This window comes from Anguilla anguilla, chromosome 11 (assembly GCF_013347855.1).
Source record: "Anguilla anguilla isolate fAngAng1 chromosome 11, fAngAng1.pri, whole genome shotgun sequence".
NCBI classification, from domain to species: Eukaryota; Metazoa; Chordata; class Actinopteri; order Anguilliformes; family Anguillidae; genus Anguilla; species Anguilla anguilla.
The window spans coordinates 17859258-17879953 of NC_049211.1; the positions used below are offsets into that span (position 1 = coordinate 17859258).

Consider the following 20696-nt stretch of genomic DNA (forward strand, 5'->3'; position numbering starts at 1 on the left):
CAGAGACAAAGTATATACAAAGGGAAAGTATTCTCATCTGCACAGATTGGTTTGTCTTTCTATTTTTTCCCCCAAAATATAATGGGAAATTTACAAGCTGCTGACCAGGGGAATTAAGAATTAATAAGGGTACAGACAACCCGACACCGGAACCAAATCTTTCCGATTGTTTTTCCTCTCTTGAACCCATATAATACTGGACATACCACAAGCACTGTAGACCCAATTAACTCTGGTGCGAACTCTGGTAGTCAAAGAAGACATTCCAGTTCGGGTCCCACAATGAACTCATAAGAGTCATTTAAAAAATGCTTGTTTTTAGCACTGTAAATCTGCATAATTCAACCAACAGCTTGTAATTGCCAAAAAATGTCAAGCCCATCGGTGTAGGTAAGGCTTCAGTCAATATACGGATGCCATTGGACGATCTGAAGACCGCGCTCTGTAACACTGGTCTCTGTTGTGGGTGGATGCTGTAAACACAAATTAACAGATGGACTAAAAGAGGGAGAGAGAGACTGCAGAATCAATTGGACAAAAATAGAAACAAATAAACACATAGAACTGGACGACTCGTATCTTTCCGGAAAAAGGAAAGACAGGCATCGAACAAGGCAGTGAAAAAGGAAGTCGCAGAAGAGAAGACAAGCTCAAAGGAGAGTGAGAAATGGACAGTACTGCCTAACCCTAGAAAAGGGCCGTTTTTAATCTGAGCTCCTGGCCAGTTAAAACTAGCCAGCCTTACATGCTTTCTGTGTTTAGTTTTTTTTTTTTTTTTTTTTAAATAGAGAAGAATTCTTTACATTTCCATTTGGGAAGCTACCTCTTCTGTCTCAGTCCCTTTCCCACATCCACCACTCCCAGCAACTCTACCAGGCTTTCGCATTCACTGACTCACTGCTCGTCTTCCAGTTTCCCTGACCTTCTCCTTCCTCTTCTATTGCTCTCTGAACCTCTACCAATTTCTCTTCCCTCCACTCCTTCATTTTCCTTCCACCACCTCAGGCTTTCAATCTTCACTTCATCTACCTCATCTTCCTTATTCCTTCTTGTATCCATCTCAGTCTCCCCAGTGCAACCCAGAACCGTCCTTCTCTCATCTGAAACCCCTGACCACCCCCCCATCCCCCCCCCCCCCATTTCCATCCCCCCCTACTCACGCCACCTGGTGGTTCAATCTGGCTGGCACCATTCCATCCAAAGGGGAGGAGGACTTCCTCACACTGGCTGCCTCTCGCCTCAGCCACAGGAAGCGTGTCATCGGGGCCGCTGTGGGCGTGGCCATGGTCCTGGTGCTTCTGGTCGCCATCCCCCTGTTGGTCCACACCACGAAAGGGGGTGGCACCGGGGGTGCTGCGGGGACCCACTACGAGATGCTGGGGAGCTGCAGGATGGTGTGTGACCCCTACACCCCCCCTCAGGGCAGCCAGGAGCTGGCCGCCGTGTCACCGGCACCCCCAGATTTTACCGGGAGGCGTGGGAAATCGGGGTACAGGGGAGCGCCAGGGCTACCCGGCCCACCCGGCCCCCGAGGACCCCCTGGAGAGCCAGGGAAACCAGGTCCCCCGGGGCCCCCTGGGCCTGGGCCGGGGGGATACGTCCCCTCCTTCTACAGCCCCAAGATCGCCTTCTTTGCCGGCCTGCGCAAGCAGCACGAGGGCAGCGAGGTGCTCAAGTTCGACGACGTCGTCACCAACGTGGGCAACTACTACGAGCCCAGCACCGGCAAGTTCACCTGTCCTCTGCCCGGCATTTACTACTTCACCTACCATGTGCTGATGAAGGGCGGGGACGGCACCAGCATGTGGGCGGACCTGAAGAAGAACGGCCAGGTCAGAATGCGGGAATGCACCTGAGTGTGTGTGTGTGTGTGTGTGTACGAGTCTGTGTGTGCAGATGCATCCTTGCTTTTGTGCATGTGGCAGCATAACTAATACACATTATGCGTTGCCTGCTTGTGCACATCTACCTGTTTATTAGTGTCTGTGTTTGTGCCAATTTAAATACTTCCCTTTTTATTCATATACAGTAGAATCTCAGAGACTAGAACACTGAGAATGCCAGTCATTCAGAATACTGACATGTTGCTAACTTCTTGCTAACTGAAAGAAGTCAAAATACACCATCTTCAATTTTAATCAGTACAGGAATGGTTACTTGGATTACTCAAGCCTAATTTTTTTAACAGGCTCTCATTGTATAGACATAAAATACTTGAAGTGGATAACTGATATTCAAAGAAGTGGGATCTCATTTGAACATTTTTTTCTGCGTCAGGTTTATGAAAGACACAGCATAATAATAATAATAATAATAATAATAATAATAAATAATCAGGAGTTGATGCCATTTAATTTAAAAAAATGCTACCCCTCTTGCATTCTGAAAATCAAAAGACTGTTCTCATTATGGAGGGAACAGATTGTATTACAGTATAAATGCTATAAATGTATGTCTGCACTGGTGTATGCCAAATGAGAGAAGCTACAGTGCATGTGCATTCAGCAATGGACCCATCGGTCAGGCGCCTCAGTTACCGTAACGCTTGCCGAGCCTGTCAGTTCAAACGCTGCAGTGTCCCTCCCAGGGGCATGGCTCCCTGACAATTAAGGCCTCATTCAATCTAGCTGCAAAACTCTTAGCCACTTAATTCTGAGTAACAAAATGACCGTAGCAAAACTGTTTTTATGCATTACGAGTTCTACAGATGCAATAATAAACCAGAATGTTGCAAGAAAAATGGGAGTGGGGCAAAGAAAAAAAACACTTGCCTAAATTTGTTACCCAAAGTTGAGATCATTGCAGTAAGATTAATTCCCAGGCCTTGCTATGGGCAAAATCAATCCTGGAAAAGCTACAGCATGCACTTCAAACCACAACAAAATAAGAAGAACGAGTAGAATATGGAATCAAATGTGAAGGAGGGAGGTAGAAACATAAGTACAACAGAAGGAGGAGCAGCGCTACGATATTGTCACCACCATTTGGGGCGGGGGGATGGAGGGCTGGAGACTGACAGCTGATCAACAATTCAAGGGGGTGTAAATGCAACAGATTGGTGCCCCCCCCCCCACCCCCAAAGGATTCTAGGCTCCCAATCAAATAAGCAAACAAAGGGATGGACCAGTGGGACTTTCCATCTGACAACAGCTGATGAGACTCCTTTATATTGGTCAAATTATTAATAATAATTTAAATATATGTTTATATATATATATATTAAATATGCTAGCATGAACACAGCCTTATGAGACAGTGGAACGTGTCAGAGCTAAAGCTGCCACTTATCCAGAAAACCCTACACAAATTACCCGTCCTCTGACCTGAACGGCTAATCCACAGACCGCAGAGGGATCACAGACAGGCCCCGCTGTCACGGAAATCCAACCAACAGATTGAGGGTCCTTTCCAGATTGTTCTTACGCTGAACAAATCAGGACGCGAGTACGTTGTATGCATACAGTGCAGCGACAATCGGAGACTCCACATCACTGTACCGTTTCATTCAAAATCTATGTATGTTTTCCAACAAAAGTCATTTCGATCCATGTGAACATGAACACTGTAAATCTCTCAATGCGGCAGTTATCCATGTTTTAAAAACCGTATTTGCAGGAGGTAATTATCCATGACTACAGGCCCTCATGGACCACACAGAAGCATCACCAAACCTGGCCAGATCTGATAGATATAACAGATATTAGAATACATATCAAAATCCAGATGTAACCACTTTGCAACAGAAAGTGCAGAACATATAAATTAAGATATTTTGAGGGGGGGGCAAAAAAAATTTTAACGTATAAAATTCATAAATTGACAATTAAAATGAGGCATTGTAAGAAGTGGGGATTGAAAAAGAGCGAATGGCGACGTTCCTTTTGTTTCAAAACGAGTGTTTGTGTCGGTAAGCAGTGCACATTCCGTTGCCACGGCCATTTAAAGTGTCAAACTGAAAGGAAGGAGGCTGTCATCTAGGCAGCCAGTTTATATGTCAAATAAATAACAGAAAGAAATAAAGTGACAGCGTTGCTCATCTCAATTCCCTGGACGCCAATTACCAAGACACAAGATAGGTGAGCCAGAGACAATAGAAATTACAGTGCAGATCAGAAGCCTATTAGAAGAGGGGAAGTTTAGACTTGAATGAACTAGAGTTAGGACAGACTTGTCATCACCTTTCCCACAGAAACCAGAGAGGAGGTCCACCAATTACAGAGCACGTTGGTAACAAGAAATGAAACCATGCTGACAGCGATTGGTGGATACTTTCAGGCAATACTTGTTCCATTTATTGTTACCAATGTGTTGTCATTGGCAAAACAGCAATGACACAATAGCTTACCCTAAACCAGTGTCCTTGTACAGAAACCAATGATATGTACATAAGGATGTTTTAAATACACGTTTGTGTATAAATACACGACTGAAAATTTGCCTTGCCACAGGAAAGATTGTTATAGTCAGAAATATGTCAAATTAACAAGAAGTTCCTAAATATACTGTAATCAATAATTGAATATTAAAATATTAAGTACTAAGTTTGATGATGAGTACAGGCCATTCGGCCCACCTCGGCTTACAGCTAGGGTTTCGCAAATGATGGGTAGTTTTGCCAACCTGCCCACCTCTATCCCTCATCCTGACCACCCACCACCCACTCAGAACATTGAGGTGAATCCATGTGCTGTCCTTGTGCCCAAAGGCAATGCAAGCATGGCCTTGTAAGAGCGGTTTCTCTGGGTGTTGGCTGTTCTGTGTACAGTAATTGTATTGGTATTCCTCTCTTCTCCTCCTGTTAAATCATTCATGGCTCATAGATGAGGTCTTGGATCCACCATCTCAGACCCCCCCACTGGCCTCCCCCCTCTTGCTTGTCCATTGATTCCCCATTAATTATCTTTTCACTCAACTCAATTATTCAGCCAAATTCAGGCTCTTCCAATCTCATCATGTGGTCTCACTCTACAATTCTGACGGGAATGAAATTAGAAATAAACATGTCGATGGATAACCCCCCTGCCCCCTCCCCTCCCTCCCTACACACCCACCCACACACACACACACACACACACACCCTTCTGAAGCAGAGCGGAAGCATTACATCAATTAAAAACACAGCCACGCCTGGCAAAAAAAAATGTTAAAATGCATCACAGCTCTTGAGACCATCTCGCAAACACACAAAGTGGTTCAATGAATGCCTGCATGGGACTGGGATGTTTATAGAACATGCTCTGTGTGTTTGGCACGGAGAGGATGGGGGAGGGAGGGGGTGTATCCTAGCCCACGAACACCCCTCTGGATGTTCTGAAGCATCAACAGTAGTCCGCTCCTGCTTAGCCAACTTGACCCCGCAGAACTCCGACCTTGACGACCGACAGCTGTGCTGCACAGGTGACCTGAGGCGTACTCCGAACCCAGGAAGACCGACACGTGCACGGCAGCTTTTTTAACCTTGCTCTGCTACGCCGTGACCCGCTCCTCCCTTCCCCGTTAATAACCGTGGCGATTCCTGCCCTTCGTAGAGGGAGCCGCACGATCTTGTTAGGAAGACACCAGAACATATGAGTTTGCTTGAGAGTGCCACAGGAGGGAGAAACACACGGTGGATGTGTATGTGTGTGTGTGGGGGGGGGGGGGGAGTCTAGAGAGGGGTGGCAAACAGATGAAGGGGGCTGGCAGGGGGTTGACAGAGGGATCAAGAGGAAAAGAGACGGATGGATAAATAGAGGAGAGAGGACAGTGGGGCTTAGAGACAGGTGTACACAGAGGCTGGTGTGAGATGGCATGAGAGAGAAAGAGAAGGAGAGAGGTGCTGTGGATGTGGTGTACAAGAAAGTGTGGTAGGTGAGAGAAAGGGTGCAGCCTTTACATTTTGTTTATAGCTTTCGAGCGTTTCCTTGTGACATTATTAAATGATCACTCTGCTCGCAAACTCAGGGCGACCTCTCCCAGGACTGCAGTCTGGGACCCTTCCTCTGTGACTGTCGTCTCACGACCTGAGAACCTGAAGGCCGTAGTCATTCCACACAGTGAACCACTACATCCCACTTCATGGACATTTGACATTTCAGCAGAAGTGGACAAGGAGCTCCTTATTTATCTCCTGTAAGGAGCACCCTCATCTTGGGTGACACGCATAGGCCATATGGTCAGTTTGCCCAGAGCAGTCTACTCAGTGCGGTTTGAACCTGAAACCTCCTGGTTGCAAGTCCTTTTCCCTGACAGCTGCAGCTGAGGCTAATTAGCAGACCTCCTGGACAGAGGAGATGCGAAACGAGAAGCTGGGGTTCCAGGTGCTATCAGCGCCGGTGATGAAGTGCTCCTCCCGATGAGGCCCGCGTAGGGAAAACTGACAGAGGCTTACCGCGTACGACAACCATAAATCCCCATTGTAGAGAAATCCAGCCCCCTATGAACTAAACAGCGCCGGAGGATGCGCACAAAAGCCATTTTGAAGGACACGCTGTTCGCCCGTCACTGGGGTTAAGATGAATGCCTGTCATTGCCCAGCACTGACACGCAGAGGCTAAGAAGTTGCATGGAAGAAAAGAACGAGCGCTTGCAAAGGAGGCCTCTGGCATTAAATAATGGGGAAACAATTTTGTGAAATTCAGCGATTGTATTATGGGAAATTACAACAGTGTTCAGAAGCATTAAGCTTTTCTATCGGTGTAACTAACTTGTCATTACACAGAATCGTTAAAGTCGTCAGATTATAGGCTACCCAAGGGTTCATCTCTAACTAACTGAAAGAGACATAGTGATCTGGCAGCAGCGAGCTGTCACAAATCAATGACCAGACAGAGTAACACAACGACACCTTGTAGCATCCAATTTGTTCACCTAGAACTACAGCGGGTGTGGGAATTCGAATGTGATTATCGTTGCAGTATTCGGGTGTGTCGAACAGCCATCTTCAAATTACTTATCCTTAATTAAATGTGCTGCCTGTTGGTTTTTGAAGCAATTGATCAAATGGCGCTAAGTGTAAAATAATTGTTTTATTTAGAAGGCGTAATGTGGCGAATCACGGCTCGAAAGCAGCCTGCTGATCATTACGCATTACGGCGGTGGGGTCAGCTTTTGCAGCGAGCGACTGTAAAAACGATGACTGTAAAAACCTTGGCATGAATTACTGCAGTTGGTTTCTCGTCATATTTCGACACAGCACAAATTATTGACTATTTATGCAAAAGCCAATTTATTTATACATCTGAATACATGTATTGGTCCCTTTCGTAATGGTAGCTGTATCAAGCACAAATGTAATTACATGGCTTTTAGACAAACTGTTTTTTTTTTTTGTTTTTTTTTAAATAAAATTTTTGAAAGCTATAGCGCCAAATAAGTTATTCTCTGAACATAGGAGAATAGAGTCGTGCATAACAGGGAGGCTACATAAAGTGACCGTGGCACTTTTTATGCCCCTTAAATGGCACGTTATATATACAGCTAAAATAAAATAATATTTCCAGGCCTACGATTTATGTAGAGCGTATCCCACCGATTCGAAGATAAATATAAAAGCTAGGTTGTTGAGAGCTTTACTGAAGCAAATTATGTGTAAATGTGTATGCCTCTGTTCAGAAAAGCGACATTTCCCTTCAAACATGAAATTCGTTGTCTAGTAATTTATATTAGTATCTTTTTTCATTTTTTAAATAATAACCGAAATACTTTACTCAAAAGGAGACTACACTAATACATGTGAGTCCTCTATTTCTTGAGTTGTCTTATCTGTTTTTTTTTCCCGTCAAGGGCTACGTTCCTTTAACAGATCAGCTAAAGGTCGCGCTCTTTCACACAGTAATAATTGTCAGAGCTTTTTTTGATAAAGAACAGCACACGTGTTAATGAATGTCCGAGCTCGCGTCAGTAAGGTGAGGTGGGCGTGAAACAGTGCGCCATGTAATTAGCATTAATAACGAGTAGGCCTAAGTTATAAATGTCAGATAAAGTTATTTTATGAGGTTAATTTAAGTTAACCTGTATATTGAAGAATGTTCTTTATTACAGTCAACCAGAACCTGCTATGATTATAACTTCTGAGTGTTGAGGCGCACTGGATATTGCTACCAGTAACGACAGGCTGCTAATGAATGGAAATCCATAGCCCTAACCAACACACGAAGCGCTATCTTTTCTACATCCTTGACTAATGGTAAGTCAGCCATTTCGTAAATTGTAAAATAGGCTAGATGCGCCCTACATGTTCCATATTATCCACATACTGCTACAAGCGTGCACCTCATATTCTTCAAGTTTTGTGTTTGGTAATTCAACTGACGAAAAACTGTCGAGTTTTCTATACTTTTCGTTCCTTTACCAGCCTCATCTTAAACACCGTTGTATCGCCACCATTGAATGACTGCGGGAACTGCATGCATGTTGGCCTAAATTATCAACAAAACACGGCCTATATTAGTTGCGTAAAAGAAAATATAAGGACATAATACTACAATGGCAATTAATGGCGAGTCAAGTCGCGGAGCGTAACCAAAGTGCTCCCTGTCCAAAAGGGCTGCATATTCCCGAGGGGGGAAAAGCAATTTTTATAAAATGTTCAATTTCCGACAGTTTTCCTGGTTTCGGCCTTACCCTCCCTGGCTGCATGCGGAGTCCCCTAGGTAAGTTTAAGGGCTGCTTTTACATCGTCTCCGCTCCGAGAGGTCTGTATATCACCGCGAATGAATCCTGTCAGTTTTATTACCAACGGGGCAGAGAGCCACGGATAAAAACAACACTTCATATACCCTTACATCTCCCCGGTCTCACAAAATAGCCTCGCTCGATCAGTTTGTTATCCACCCCCTCCTCCCTTCCCTTCCATTCGGTACCCTATCCTGCCTTGCTCCCTTATCCGTCTGTATGGCTACACATCTGTACTTCTATATAAAATAGCACAGCAGCTGCGACCTCCTCCCTTTCCCTTTCTAACCATTTAATGGGCCCCCGCCCCCCTCCCTCCAATGAAACGGCGAAGCAGAACAAGCCTGTGGCGGCCCCGTGGGAGCCCCCCGCCCGCAGGTTGCTCGGAGATCAAGTCAGCGCGGCGATTCGCAACAGACAGGAACTTGCTCCCGTGTCGATATCAATCTCCATCGCAGCTGACAATAATCCTGAAACGCCTCCTCCCCACTTTCACAACGAAAACAAGGTTTCGTTTCACTTATATTTCATAAAGGAACAAGAGACAGCGCGCGAAGGAGAGAGAGAGGGACATCAAATTATTCTGTATTTTCACACGTTTGACCTGCCTGCTAACCTCGTGGCCTCCAAGAGCAATTATCTTAAATCCTGCAACCATGAATAGCTTCCTTTAACAATCAATATACATTGCTTGAATTTACTTATATGTATTTGTTTTGTTATGATGGCGATGATCATAGTTTATTTGATTTATAGATAATTATTATTTATTAACCTATCACAAAAATAAAATGTTTTAAACAATACTTATTACCTGTTCAGGCGTATGCTAAAAAGTGATGTCTTTCCTTTACTGTCGGTGGTGGTCAGACAACTGTCTGGTGGTGAGGCCGAACCCTGCCTTATACCTACGTGCCACTGGGTTTGCTCAATGCGTTCAGACTTGTGCGCACATAAAGGGAATTCCGCAGTTACACCTTATTCGAATGATATAGCGTTTAATACTTTTCCAAAGCACTTCTAATTTCCCCGAATCTTAAGCACTATAATCGAACTGTGATCATTCACATTAATTTAAAAATTCATCCGACGTTTGGATGGTTTTACAGGGAACCGTTGCTCGGTGGCCTTTTAAACTTCCCTAAGCACGTATTCGGGCGTTGTTTAGTGCCCGCGAGCGTTCCAGTTGCCTGCAGGGGTTACAGAAATAATGAGCTGAGCAGCATACCTTTTTTTTGGGGGGGGGGGTACAGCGCGGTACAGTGTCTGTCAGAAATCCTTATCGAACGCGACCGACTGAGCTCGTTTCATTCCGCGCGTAGCCTACAGCTGTTGTTTTGTTGTTTTGTAGCATGTAGGGGCCTATTCGTTGGTTCCGGCCGCCTGTAGGTCCACCAAACACCAAATACAGGTATTTGCATGGTGTTCAGATACTATTTACAGTATGGCTACCAGGCAAGCCTATCACACTACACTGGCAACTCCCCTTACTGCTTAATTACGGATATGTAGCCTTACACCGGCTCTGAACTTGGAATGACGTGCAGGCTACTTGTTGCTGCAGTGCCCGTCTCAGCGAGTTAATGGTCATCGTTGAACTTAATATCCAAATTAAGTAATTGCAAGTTAGTGAAGTATTTTTATTATTATTATTAATAATAATAATAATAATAATAATAATAATAATAATAATAATAAAAATAATAATCAGGAACGCCTAATTGAACATCCTGTTCCCACACATTTAATTAGCCATTAAAACAACAACAACAACAATAATAATAATAATAATACACTAAGAAAAATATGAATTAATGATAGTTAACATTATGATATAGTTTCCAGTAGTTCTCGTATTTTTTTATTAGTCTAATATACAAAGCCTACTTTATTTTACCGCAATGAGAAAGATATTATTTCCGTTTGATATTTTGTAGGCCTATTTAGGCTTCATTTCTCCCACTGGATGATTATGATGATAACCAGAAAATGTGTACAACCGTTTTTACGGGGTTGCGGACAATTATTGTGTCAGCATATTTGACTGAATTCGTTCCCCACCATTAATCGAAATTGCTATGGACATTTTGGGAGGCAGGAAGCATAAGGCTATAGCTATAGCCCCGTGGTTAGCAATTACTGAAGGCAGTTGTTCTCGTGGGCTTCGTAGTTGGCAAGGCAAGTCCCAGGAGAAGGAGCTGCGCGCGCCGTTAATCAATTCGATTTAGGCCGGACAGGGACACGCTTAACCGCGGCTCGCCGACACGCTTCATGTCGGATACACACTGCGTGACCTGCATCTCATTTGGAGAAAGATGGATAGACGAAGCCAGGCAAAAGATAAAGGGGATAGGGAAAATATAGAGAGTAAGGGAGAGGCAGGCAGATACAGACTGATTAATCTCACAATGAGCCTATTGAGACGGAAAGTTAAACACAATTTATGTCCTCATCTATGTAGCTACAGTGTTATAAGGTTAGCTAAGGTTATGGAATTGAGACTGTTGTGTTATAAAAGCCAAAGTATACTTTCATGTTGAATATGTTTTTATTTATACTTAGGCCTACATTCAAGGGCATCATTTACGGGGTGGATAGGTTACAACCCGCCAATCTTACAGAACTTGCCAAATAACACCCCCTTCCAGCCCTCCAATAATATAGGATGATGATCAGAAAAATAATTTAATATGATAAAGATGGGGATTTCATGTCATTTCATTTCATCCTAGGGCCGGCCCTGTGTGCTGGGATCAAGATTCTCATCCTTGTCAGTTGAAATCGGACGCATGACAACCCCTGTTAACAGTGTTAATTCCCAGTGCTCATTCCCCTGTTGCAGTAACATCAGTGACAACAGGTGCCCATCAAAGACTCAAACCTCACAATGTACAACATATTGTACCAAAACAAACCGCGGTTTAATTTAACAATGCAATTTGAGCATGCACTGTTTCTAACAAAGTTCAAAGGTAAAAAAGCATGCTGCCCTTTGATTTTCTGAAACTTCAATCACTTTTAAGCTGTTACTGCAGTTGCTTGTGCTATTTTAATAGTTTAAAATAAAAATAACTGCTGCGCATGTGGGAAACTCAGTGATTTCTTCCGCTTTTTTCAGCTTTCAGTGACTTTCCACAACTTTGCCGTAACTGCTCAGTGACTTCAGGCAATATTTTCTGTGACAAACACCCAGGCTTACTGATCAGTAATCTGATTTATCCCCCCCAATATTCAAACAAAAAGTTATGCCCTTGCCTATGCATAAAAATGGAACAATGCATTTGGACTATCCAATACATCTTAGTGTACAAATTAAGGCACCTTCAATGTCTGTAACTTAGCGTACCTCTAAAACGAGCTTCTATGTTTGCACTTTATATTGGCTATACTTATACCTGCGTTCAATGTGTTGAATTATGCACATGAGATAGACACGCCTTACTTGAAATATCACTACATTCTCTCAGTCAAGATTTTCAAGCCAATCGGGTTTCAAAATGGTGATCGTCAATTTCACAGGCAGTCACAGAGCATGCAGACTAATTTAACATCCAAAAGGCCTACCGTAGCAGGGCTAGTTGCTGTGCGGCATGCCCTTAGAGTCACAAAGGTTAAAGTCCAGAGTGTAAAAGCTGTGAATTAGTTGCATATTGCAACTGAAGCAGTTGCCATAGATGTACCCTAGATGCATGTAGACCGCGTGATAAAAAGCATATATATATGCTTTTTTTCAACTTGGTGTATTTTAGAAATATATCCAGTATATACAGAAATGTGACATATTTTATATTGCATAAATATAATATGCAATTATATTTCATAAATGATTAAATGTATATTTACTGTACAGTATGTTTCATTTCTTAAAAGGGCTACAATAAAGATATAAAGAAGAAATGGTAGAGTAAGTGGAGGCAAATTGTTAGCTATATTGATCTGTGGAGCTGCACTCCATGTTTGGTGTGCAAACTGTCTTGTCACCAGGGGCCCTGAGGCCCCTGCAGCCATGCAACAGCGGCCCTCTCCGCCTCGTACCCATGCAGTGCAGGCACAGCACGTGTGTAACGAGTGTGTGACTTCATTTACATTACATTACATTACAGGCATTTAGCAGACACTCTTATCCAGAGCGACTTATACAACTTTGACACAGCTTTTACATTGCATCTATTACTAAGAGGGGAGCGATGTGATCGAGCGCCATGTTCAGGGCCACATCACACCACATGACATTACATTACACCACATTACATGACACCACACCACTTTGCATTGCACCACATCACACCACATTTCTTTACATCGCACCACACTTCCTTGCCAGTATGACTTAGTGGGTGTGTACCTGTCAAAATTTAATCTAAATTGTGGTGACGCCTCGGCTACAGCTGGTCGATATTGCAGGAACTGCCTGGCCTGCTAATTAGACGGCACTCTGCTAGCGTTGCTGCTGTAAGCAGGGGAAACGCTGCTCAGAATTATGTAAGCGGCCCATCACTCAGATTACACGCAACAGGTCAATACCAGAGAAGGATTACTGTGTACAAGGACCCCTCACCAAAACATAACTGCCAGGCCCACCTCCTCCTCCAGCCGCCCCCCCCCCCCCTCCCCAGGTCCTCAGGTGGATGCACCTACCCCACGATCGATATGAGAGGGAAGATAGGCGCTCTCAAATAGGGTGTCGAGGAGGGGGGGGTGGGTCACTGGGGTCAAAATTGCACTTTTCGGTGTGCACAGTGTTGGGATTGGGAGGTAGGAGGACAGAAAGATAGGCTGCCTTAAATACGCTAAAAAATGACACTATAGTACCCCTCCCCCGACATCTCCCTCCTCTTTTTCTATCTCCCGCCCCCGAGCCTGAGGGAGAAGAACAGGAGTGGGGAGCCAAAAAAGAGAGAAAGCAATTTATTTTATGCCAATTTAAAATTCTCACTTGATTAAAGGGAGAGGGACTTTCAGCAATAACAGCTCCGAGAGAACACTGTGCTTCTCTTCAAAGCGCGCACGGTCACACAGCCACTTGGTGAAGACGCGCAAACAGAGCACTCGGAGAAAAACTCCTTTTTACCCCCCGTTCTTTTCTAAGGATGTGCCCCCTTTTGTGATTTAGGCGAGGTGCAGAAAAGGAGGAGTCACACAGATGTGGGGGGCATTGGGGGGGGGGGGGGGGGGGGGGGTGCTGGCAGATATGGGTGGAGGTTACACCAGTGCACTTGGTTCCAGTTAGTTATGTTGTAATGTTAGACAAATAAGTCATAAACCGTCTTTCCCCCACTGACTAAAGCCGTTAACATTTAAATGGTCGTAAATTTGCAATAACACTTAATCTGCCGACACCATTTACAACACTGAGATGATTCACGGGCAAATTGTCGGAGAGACGGAGGGAGGGTAGTTCAGCCTCATTACTGAATCAATGCCTTTAATGGACTCTCTGATTCTCTTTGCTGTCGTAGACTGTGGTCGTTTGCCAGCTTGGCTTTAGAGTTTACGCTCATTATTGTTCAGTTCAGGGCACGTAGTGGAAAACGTATCACTCCCCAAATGCATCCTGACACCTTATTTTTCTCCACCGAAATTTCCCTGTTTAAAATGAGCCCAATTTGACATTAAGAAACCAAAGACTGCATTGCAAGACACGTACATTGTTTATCAGCATGCAAATGAATAGTAATACTACTAACACTATTAATAATAATAATAATAATAATAATAATAATAATAATAATAATAGCAGCAATTATAATAATAATGCTAACAATGATTAAGATGATGATAATAATAAGTTATTATTAATAGTATTATTGCTGTTGCTATTATTATTATTATTATTATTATTATTCATACATTTTTATAGTTTCTTTCAGCTCATCTCAGGTTCTTAAAGTATGAAGCGGGATGTCCTCCATACAGCCACAACCAATGTTTAGCATTCAGTGACAGCCATTTTGCACCAGAACATTCACCACACATCAGCTCAAGTGGAGAGGGTGGATGTGTTTGAACAGTTAGCCAGAGGGATGTTCAGTTGGCCATGGTGTAGGGAGCCCCCTACTTTGCTGTAGTTGCCATTAGATCTTTAGTGAACAGTGACTAAGGACTCTAGTTTAACATTCAAATAAAGGGAAGTCCTACAGTATAAGTGTCCCCATCATTGCACTTGGGCATTGGTTGTACTTTGTCAAGAAAGATGGCTGTCCCCACCTGGCCTGACAACAATTTCAGCAGTAAAAAGGGTTGTCACCCATTTGTTGACCAAGCTCAGCTCCACTAAGCTTCAGTAAAAACCAAACCCAGCTCCACTTAGCTTCAGTAAAAACCAAACCCAGGCCCGCTTAGCTTCAGTAAAAACCAAACCCAGGCCCGCTTAACTTCAGTAAAAACCAAACCCAGGCCCGTTTAAGTTTCAGTACAAACCAAATCCAGCCCCACTTATCTGCGCTAAGCCATACTTAACTTCCATCATAAGGCAGAATGACATGGTTGTATAGCTGTTGACCATAGGGACTTGTGACTTGTGTTAATAGTGACTCACTTTATTGGTTTTGCCATGGAGAACAAAACATAATTGGTTGACACGAGTCAGTGATTGACAACAAATGGTAGCTCCACTAATTATGGGTTTTATGAAACCTTGCTGGCCCATCACTCATAAAGAAATGTGTTTGAATCCAGTAATCAGAGTAATTCATCTAATGTCCTGCTCTTTGTTTGTGTCGGCCAGGTCCGGGCTAGTGCCATTGCCCAGGATGCCGACCAGAACTACGACTATGCCTCCAACAGCGTGATCCTGCACCTGGATGTGGGGGACGAGGTGTGCGTGCAGCTGGATGGTGGAAAGGTCCACGGGGGCAACACCAACAAATACAGCACCTTCTCTGGCTTTCTCATCTACCCTGACTGACCCCACCACCCCCTGACCATAGCCTCACCCCCTATACTGTCACACCCCTTTTTCTGGCCCTGACTCCACCCCCAAACACACCTCCACTCACTGAGACTGCTGGAAAGAGGAGGAGCTACAAGCATACAGGTTACACAAAATGACTTTTTTTTTTTTTTTAATGTTAATTAACTGGAGGCTGGGAAATAAGTGGAATGTATTTTTTTAAAAAGAGAGAAAAAGAGGTATAATGTGGGTGGGTTTTATTAAATGGAACCACTGCAGAGATTGGAGAAAGCCTGGGCTAAACTGGATTGTAAACATTAAGGAGTTGTTTACAAGGCATGTTATGTGAGATATTGACAAACCATTAACTCCATAAACCAAATTCATTCATTGACCTCTGATGTGTGTATGTGTTTACTTATGAGGATGTACATACCCACCACTCCCCCCGTCACCCATGTACACACACAAGCGCACACACTCCCACAGACAGACTTACAAACACACACACACACATTTCTGGAGTGTTAACATGTCTCCTGTCATCATTTTATTGAGAAACAGACAGATGTTTACACGGGTTAGCATTAAAACACACGACCTTCTCCAGTGTCAGTCAGCTGACAAACGCACTACAGCTTTCTATAGGCTACTATATATTTGAAGAGCAAACTGCAAATTGTGTGATCAGGTAGTATGCATAACCGTGGAGCTGCAGGTCAGAAGAACATTGTAAAGGTGATTAGATGTTTCAGAACTACTTGTGAAATATGTGTTTGCGTCACCGTGGACTTCGATAATTTTTAAATGTGGAGTTACGGAAAGGAAAACTCATGAAAGTGACGTTATTTCTACACGACCTAAAATGGGAGCTACTGCGTCGCGCGGCGGAGACAGGATATGACTGTATAAAAATGCGCGCGCACACCGCGGGTTCTGATGATTAATTTAAGTCCCCTTGCACAATTCGTTTGACTTAAAGTGACCGCTCTGACTGTCTGCGCGGAATTGGAAATCCGGCCTGAACACGTATATTTACAAGGCACAGTAATCGAAGGCGCGATGGCTCACCGCGGAGTCTGTGCTCTCCGACATGGATTTCCAATATTTCCAAAGACACCACGAAAGGGAAAAAATCATATATTGATTTAACCTGTTAATACACCCACCACTTTGAGCAGAGTCCAGTATGCAATTTTTAAACTAAGCGTCACATTCTTTTTAGTGAATGCTGGTGTGAGCTAAAGACGAGTGGTTGACTAAATATATTCAATGATGATAGTGCTTCTTTTTCAGTAGATTTTTGAGAAGTCGTTATAGGCACCGTCCTTTAATATTAAAGACCTGCAGTAAATCAATATTAATGCTTTAATACTGCCAACGAAAAAATGTTCAATTGAGATGAACACTCTTACTTAAAGGCTGAATTTGGCACTGCATATGATTATTACTACTGGTATTAGCCTCACACCGTTCAGAGACCAATCAGTTAGGAAACCTATCTGCAAATGCATTTTTGGGTATGTAATATATTTTTACACATTAGTGCGAGATTGTGTGATAATTTTGAGAATTTTAAGTTTTACATTTACTTTGCATTTAAAAAGATTGATATCACACATCACAATATGTAAGACTAGCATATCATTTTTTAAATGTGCAAACTGGCTGGATACAATGGAAGGATTTAAGATAGCAAAATATTAATGGCTTGAACAGTCGGAGAAGGACTGGTTGATTTGTTTGAATCTGAAATATGCAGAGTAATTCCAGGTACATGTTTAACGCAGGGTGGGGAAAGGGATCTGTTTCAGTGGTTGTCCAGTGCCGCTATCGGTTCTGTCTTGGCTACGCCAGTGTACACTAGCTGCATTTCCACACAGCTTGCGCTAATGGCTAATGAGCTAGCCCAAGCTGGGGCGTCTTACCTTCCCAGAGCCACTTCTGAGCTTCACTAGGGCTTCAGCAGCACCTGCTCTGTGCTTCAAGCTTTTGCTACAGCCCTTCTAACACACTGGTCCTCATTGGGACAGTCAGGGTAAAGGGGAAGTCACGGTCAGCGGTGGGAAAAACAGGTAGCTTCTACAACTTCCAGAGGTTGGCTTTTCTATGGGTTACTGAAATGAAGGAGGTCTTGTAGCTATGCGAGGAATTCAGAGTTACGGTGGCACCTCTGTCAGTCTTTGGCAATTGGCTTCAGGCTCAAAATCCGGCATGCTTTTGACCGACCTGGGTGGGGCTGACAGTGGAAACGCGGACACCGTGTCCAGGAGACCTGGAGGGTAGAACTCTGGGAATTCCAAATAATAAAAGTAAGAGGGATCAAAAGATTTTCTGATAAAATAAATGGGGTTTCCAGTTGTAATTTATAGTTGTGGTCATTAAGGCAAGTGTTAAGACCTGGGGCCATTTGGAATCTTTAATCTTCTTATGCGTCAGATGTCTGAGACAACTTGAAAAGAGGTTATCTTTAATCTATAAAACGGATTGAACAAAGTCACAGAGTCACACTGAGTGCTTCCAAAATACCTCTGCCCCGATTCAGCAAAGATGCCCTTTTCCTATGGGGGAGGGGGGGGGGGGGGGGTATTCAGCATTTCATTTACTAATCGCATGTTATCGTAATTCTTTCCGTCAAACCCAGACACTTCTGCATTAGAATAATGGAGCATAAAATGGCCGACTGTACAACTCTAAATGCTGCTGAGTTTAAGGCTAAATACAATATATGTAATCATGTTTGTTCAGTACTGCTAGTTCCACATCAGTGTTTTGAAGCAAGTTCTGGCGTTTTGTGTAATGAATGTCTCGTTGAGTCAGGCCCAGGTCTGGAAGCAAGTTTTATCTGGTCCTGGTGAACAGGAAATGACATCATTCTTCGCACACATTTCTCCTGACATTAAGCATGGCCTTACTGGTGAGTTTGCAACCCTAGCAAAGTGAGCAAGAATACTGGTTAGATCCCAGTCTGCTAAGTTAAATCAGATGTATGCATGCATGCGTGTGCACACATTTGTGCGTGTATGTGCATAAGTGTGCATGTGTGCGTGTGTGTGTCTGTGTGTCTGTGTGTGTGTGAAACAGGGAGGCCGAGATAAATATTTATTTTGCAGACAAACCCCACCGCCTCAATAACATACAATGTAATGTAGACATTATGTCCTTGGGTGTATGTGAATTTTTACTTGTGAACCATGTACCATACATCTGCCACCAGGTATGTTTACCTGCACTCCTATAGTGTTCAATAACTATTTAAAGGTGATGTTTACTATTAACTGTATGGATTGATTATTGTCACTGTGCCATACAGAGCTGTGTGTAACTTAGTTTAAAAAGAAAGAAATAAAACAAATAGCCCCATTGCCCTGCCTTATTCCTTAAAAAAAGACAAACCAATAAATAGTATTCAAATGTAGACTGATTCTGTGTCTCAACAACTGATTCATTTGTTTCTATAGCCAAGACATCTCATTGACCTCAGAGCTAACACAGACAACTTTTTTGCACAGTGAAGGCATTATTGGTTTCCCTAATGTTTTACCTTTTAATACTGTTCCACATTTGTGCAACAAAATGCATTTTTACATATGTGGCGATCCGATATACTGCCGTTCTTGATTTGTTCCAAAAAGTGGAAGACTTTTTTTTGGATAAGTTTAAGCATTCAGCTACACATATGGGATATTATATTACAATGACTTATGAAATAAACAATGTTATAACAGAATATAAAATTTAGTGTCATTTGTACCGAAAGTCATGTTGAATAGAAATGTACTGCCAAAAATGTATTGTCTTGGTGGAATATATCTAAATATAACCAACAGAAGGTATTAAGAAAGTGTCAATTTACAAGTGTCGGGAAATATATTTGTAGCGCCTCCACATATAAAACAGTAAATTTTAAAGAATATGTCTAGATTTCAATTGTGTAAGGGCAAACAAAATTCTGAATCCTTGTGACACTGCCGAAGGCATTCGGTCCTCATGAATATTTGTGTTAAATTATACTTCATTCAATTAAACTTAATGGTGAGCCTGGGCTAAATAAATATTCTGATGGAAGATTACTCACAATAGTGATTGCAACAGTGACGATTATTTAAAAAAAAAAAAAAAAAAAAAAAGTCATTTATCATTTATTTTGAATAAGATGAGGAAAGAAAACTAGATTAACTATAAATTGATTAACACTGAAACTGAAGTAAGGGATTAAAGTGTTTACGGACATTTATGTAAGTATATGTAGCTACTATTCTTGTACTGTTTCTGAAATGTTGTGATTTGGAAGTAGCCTATAATCACCGTGTAAACAACTGCAGTATTTTGCGTGATAAGGCAGCAGCACATAAATGTGTTTCATTAATAGAAAAAAACAAAAAGATTACGACGAAAAATCTTTAATTAAAAGAGAGGGCTAATGACATTCTGGACTAAAAGGCGTTGTAAACTTGTTGGCGGTGGGATCTACGGGGAGGTCTCGGCGTTGCTCTCCCCAGCCCACTCGTTCTCCCTTGGCAGATTCCGGTTGAAAGTTAATTGGACGGGGAGCAGTCAGAGGCGGCTAGCGCGGAGGCCCATTAGCGATTCCCCTGTCGAACGCCGAACCGCGAGGATCACAGACCCGCATACAGACGGATTAAAATAATCAATAGGGTTCACGTACCTCAAGCACGTACACAGACACACTCAGACACAGGGTTGGCCACACGACTCTCTCTCGCGCGCACGCGCGCACACACACACACACACAATTAATCAATCAATATTCTTTGAAATAATATCATGTTAATTTGATGGTATACAATTTGTATAGGTCTGGGCGCTGTGTAAAATGGATTACGGCCAAGTTCGATGCGTACATTCTGAGCCACAGTAAAGTTCACAGGTTCTCGTTGTCACAAGCTTGCTTATGAGGCCATTGCCCCCTGGTGTCCAGTAACAACTGATTCAGTCTCCCGTCTAATATCCAGGTTTTCTGCCCATAACAGACTTGAAATGCATCCTCTCAGATTGGACGTCGCTCGTTTCAGTCCTGCAAAATTACTGCCGTGCAGATCTTAATTTACTTTGAAACCATTTCATAATGCCACGAACTACTGTGGCGGGAGCAAAAGCAAAGGTCTCTAGAGTTTCAGGCACTAGT

General features: G+C 43.0%; 1 protein-coding gene across 1 annotated transcript; it reads left to right on the top strand.

Annotated features, from left to right (window-relative positions):
- The first annotated feature begins 1138 nt into the window (after positions 1-1138).
- Positions 1139-18965, top strand: LOC118207432 (complement C1q-like protein 4). The gene is made up of 2 exons (XM_035381005.1): positions 1139-1832; positions 15383-18965. Exons 1-2 carry the CDS (start codon positions 1284-1286, stop codon positions 15560-15562), a joined length of 729 nt encoding a protein of 242 aa, XP_035236896.1. The 5' UTR covers positions 1139-1283; the 3' UTR covers positions 15563-18965.
- Positions 18966-20696: the final 1731 nt, after the last annotated feature.

Coding starts and splice junctions, on each gene's coding strand:
- LOC118207432 (XM_035381005.1), top strand. CDS start 1,284: ATGGTCCTGGTGCTTCTGGTCGCCATCCCCCTGTTGGTCCACACCACG. Junction 1,833..15,382: donor ACCTGAAGAAGAACGGCCAG/GTCAGAATGCGG, acceptor TGTGTCGGCCAG/GTCCGGGCTAGTGCCATTGC.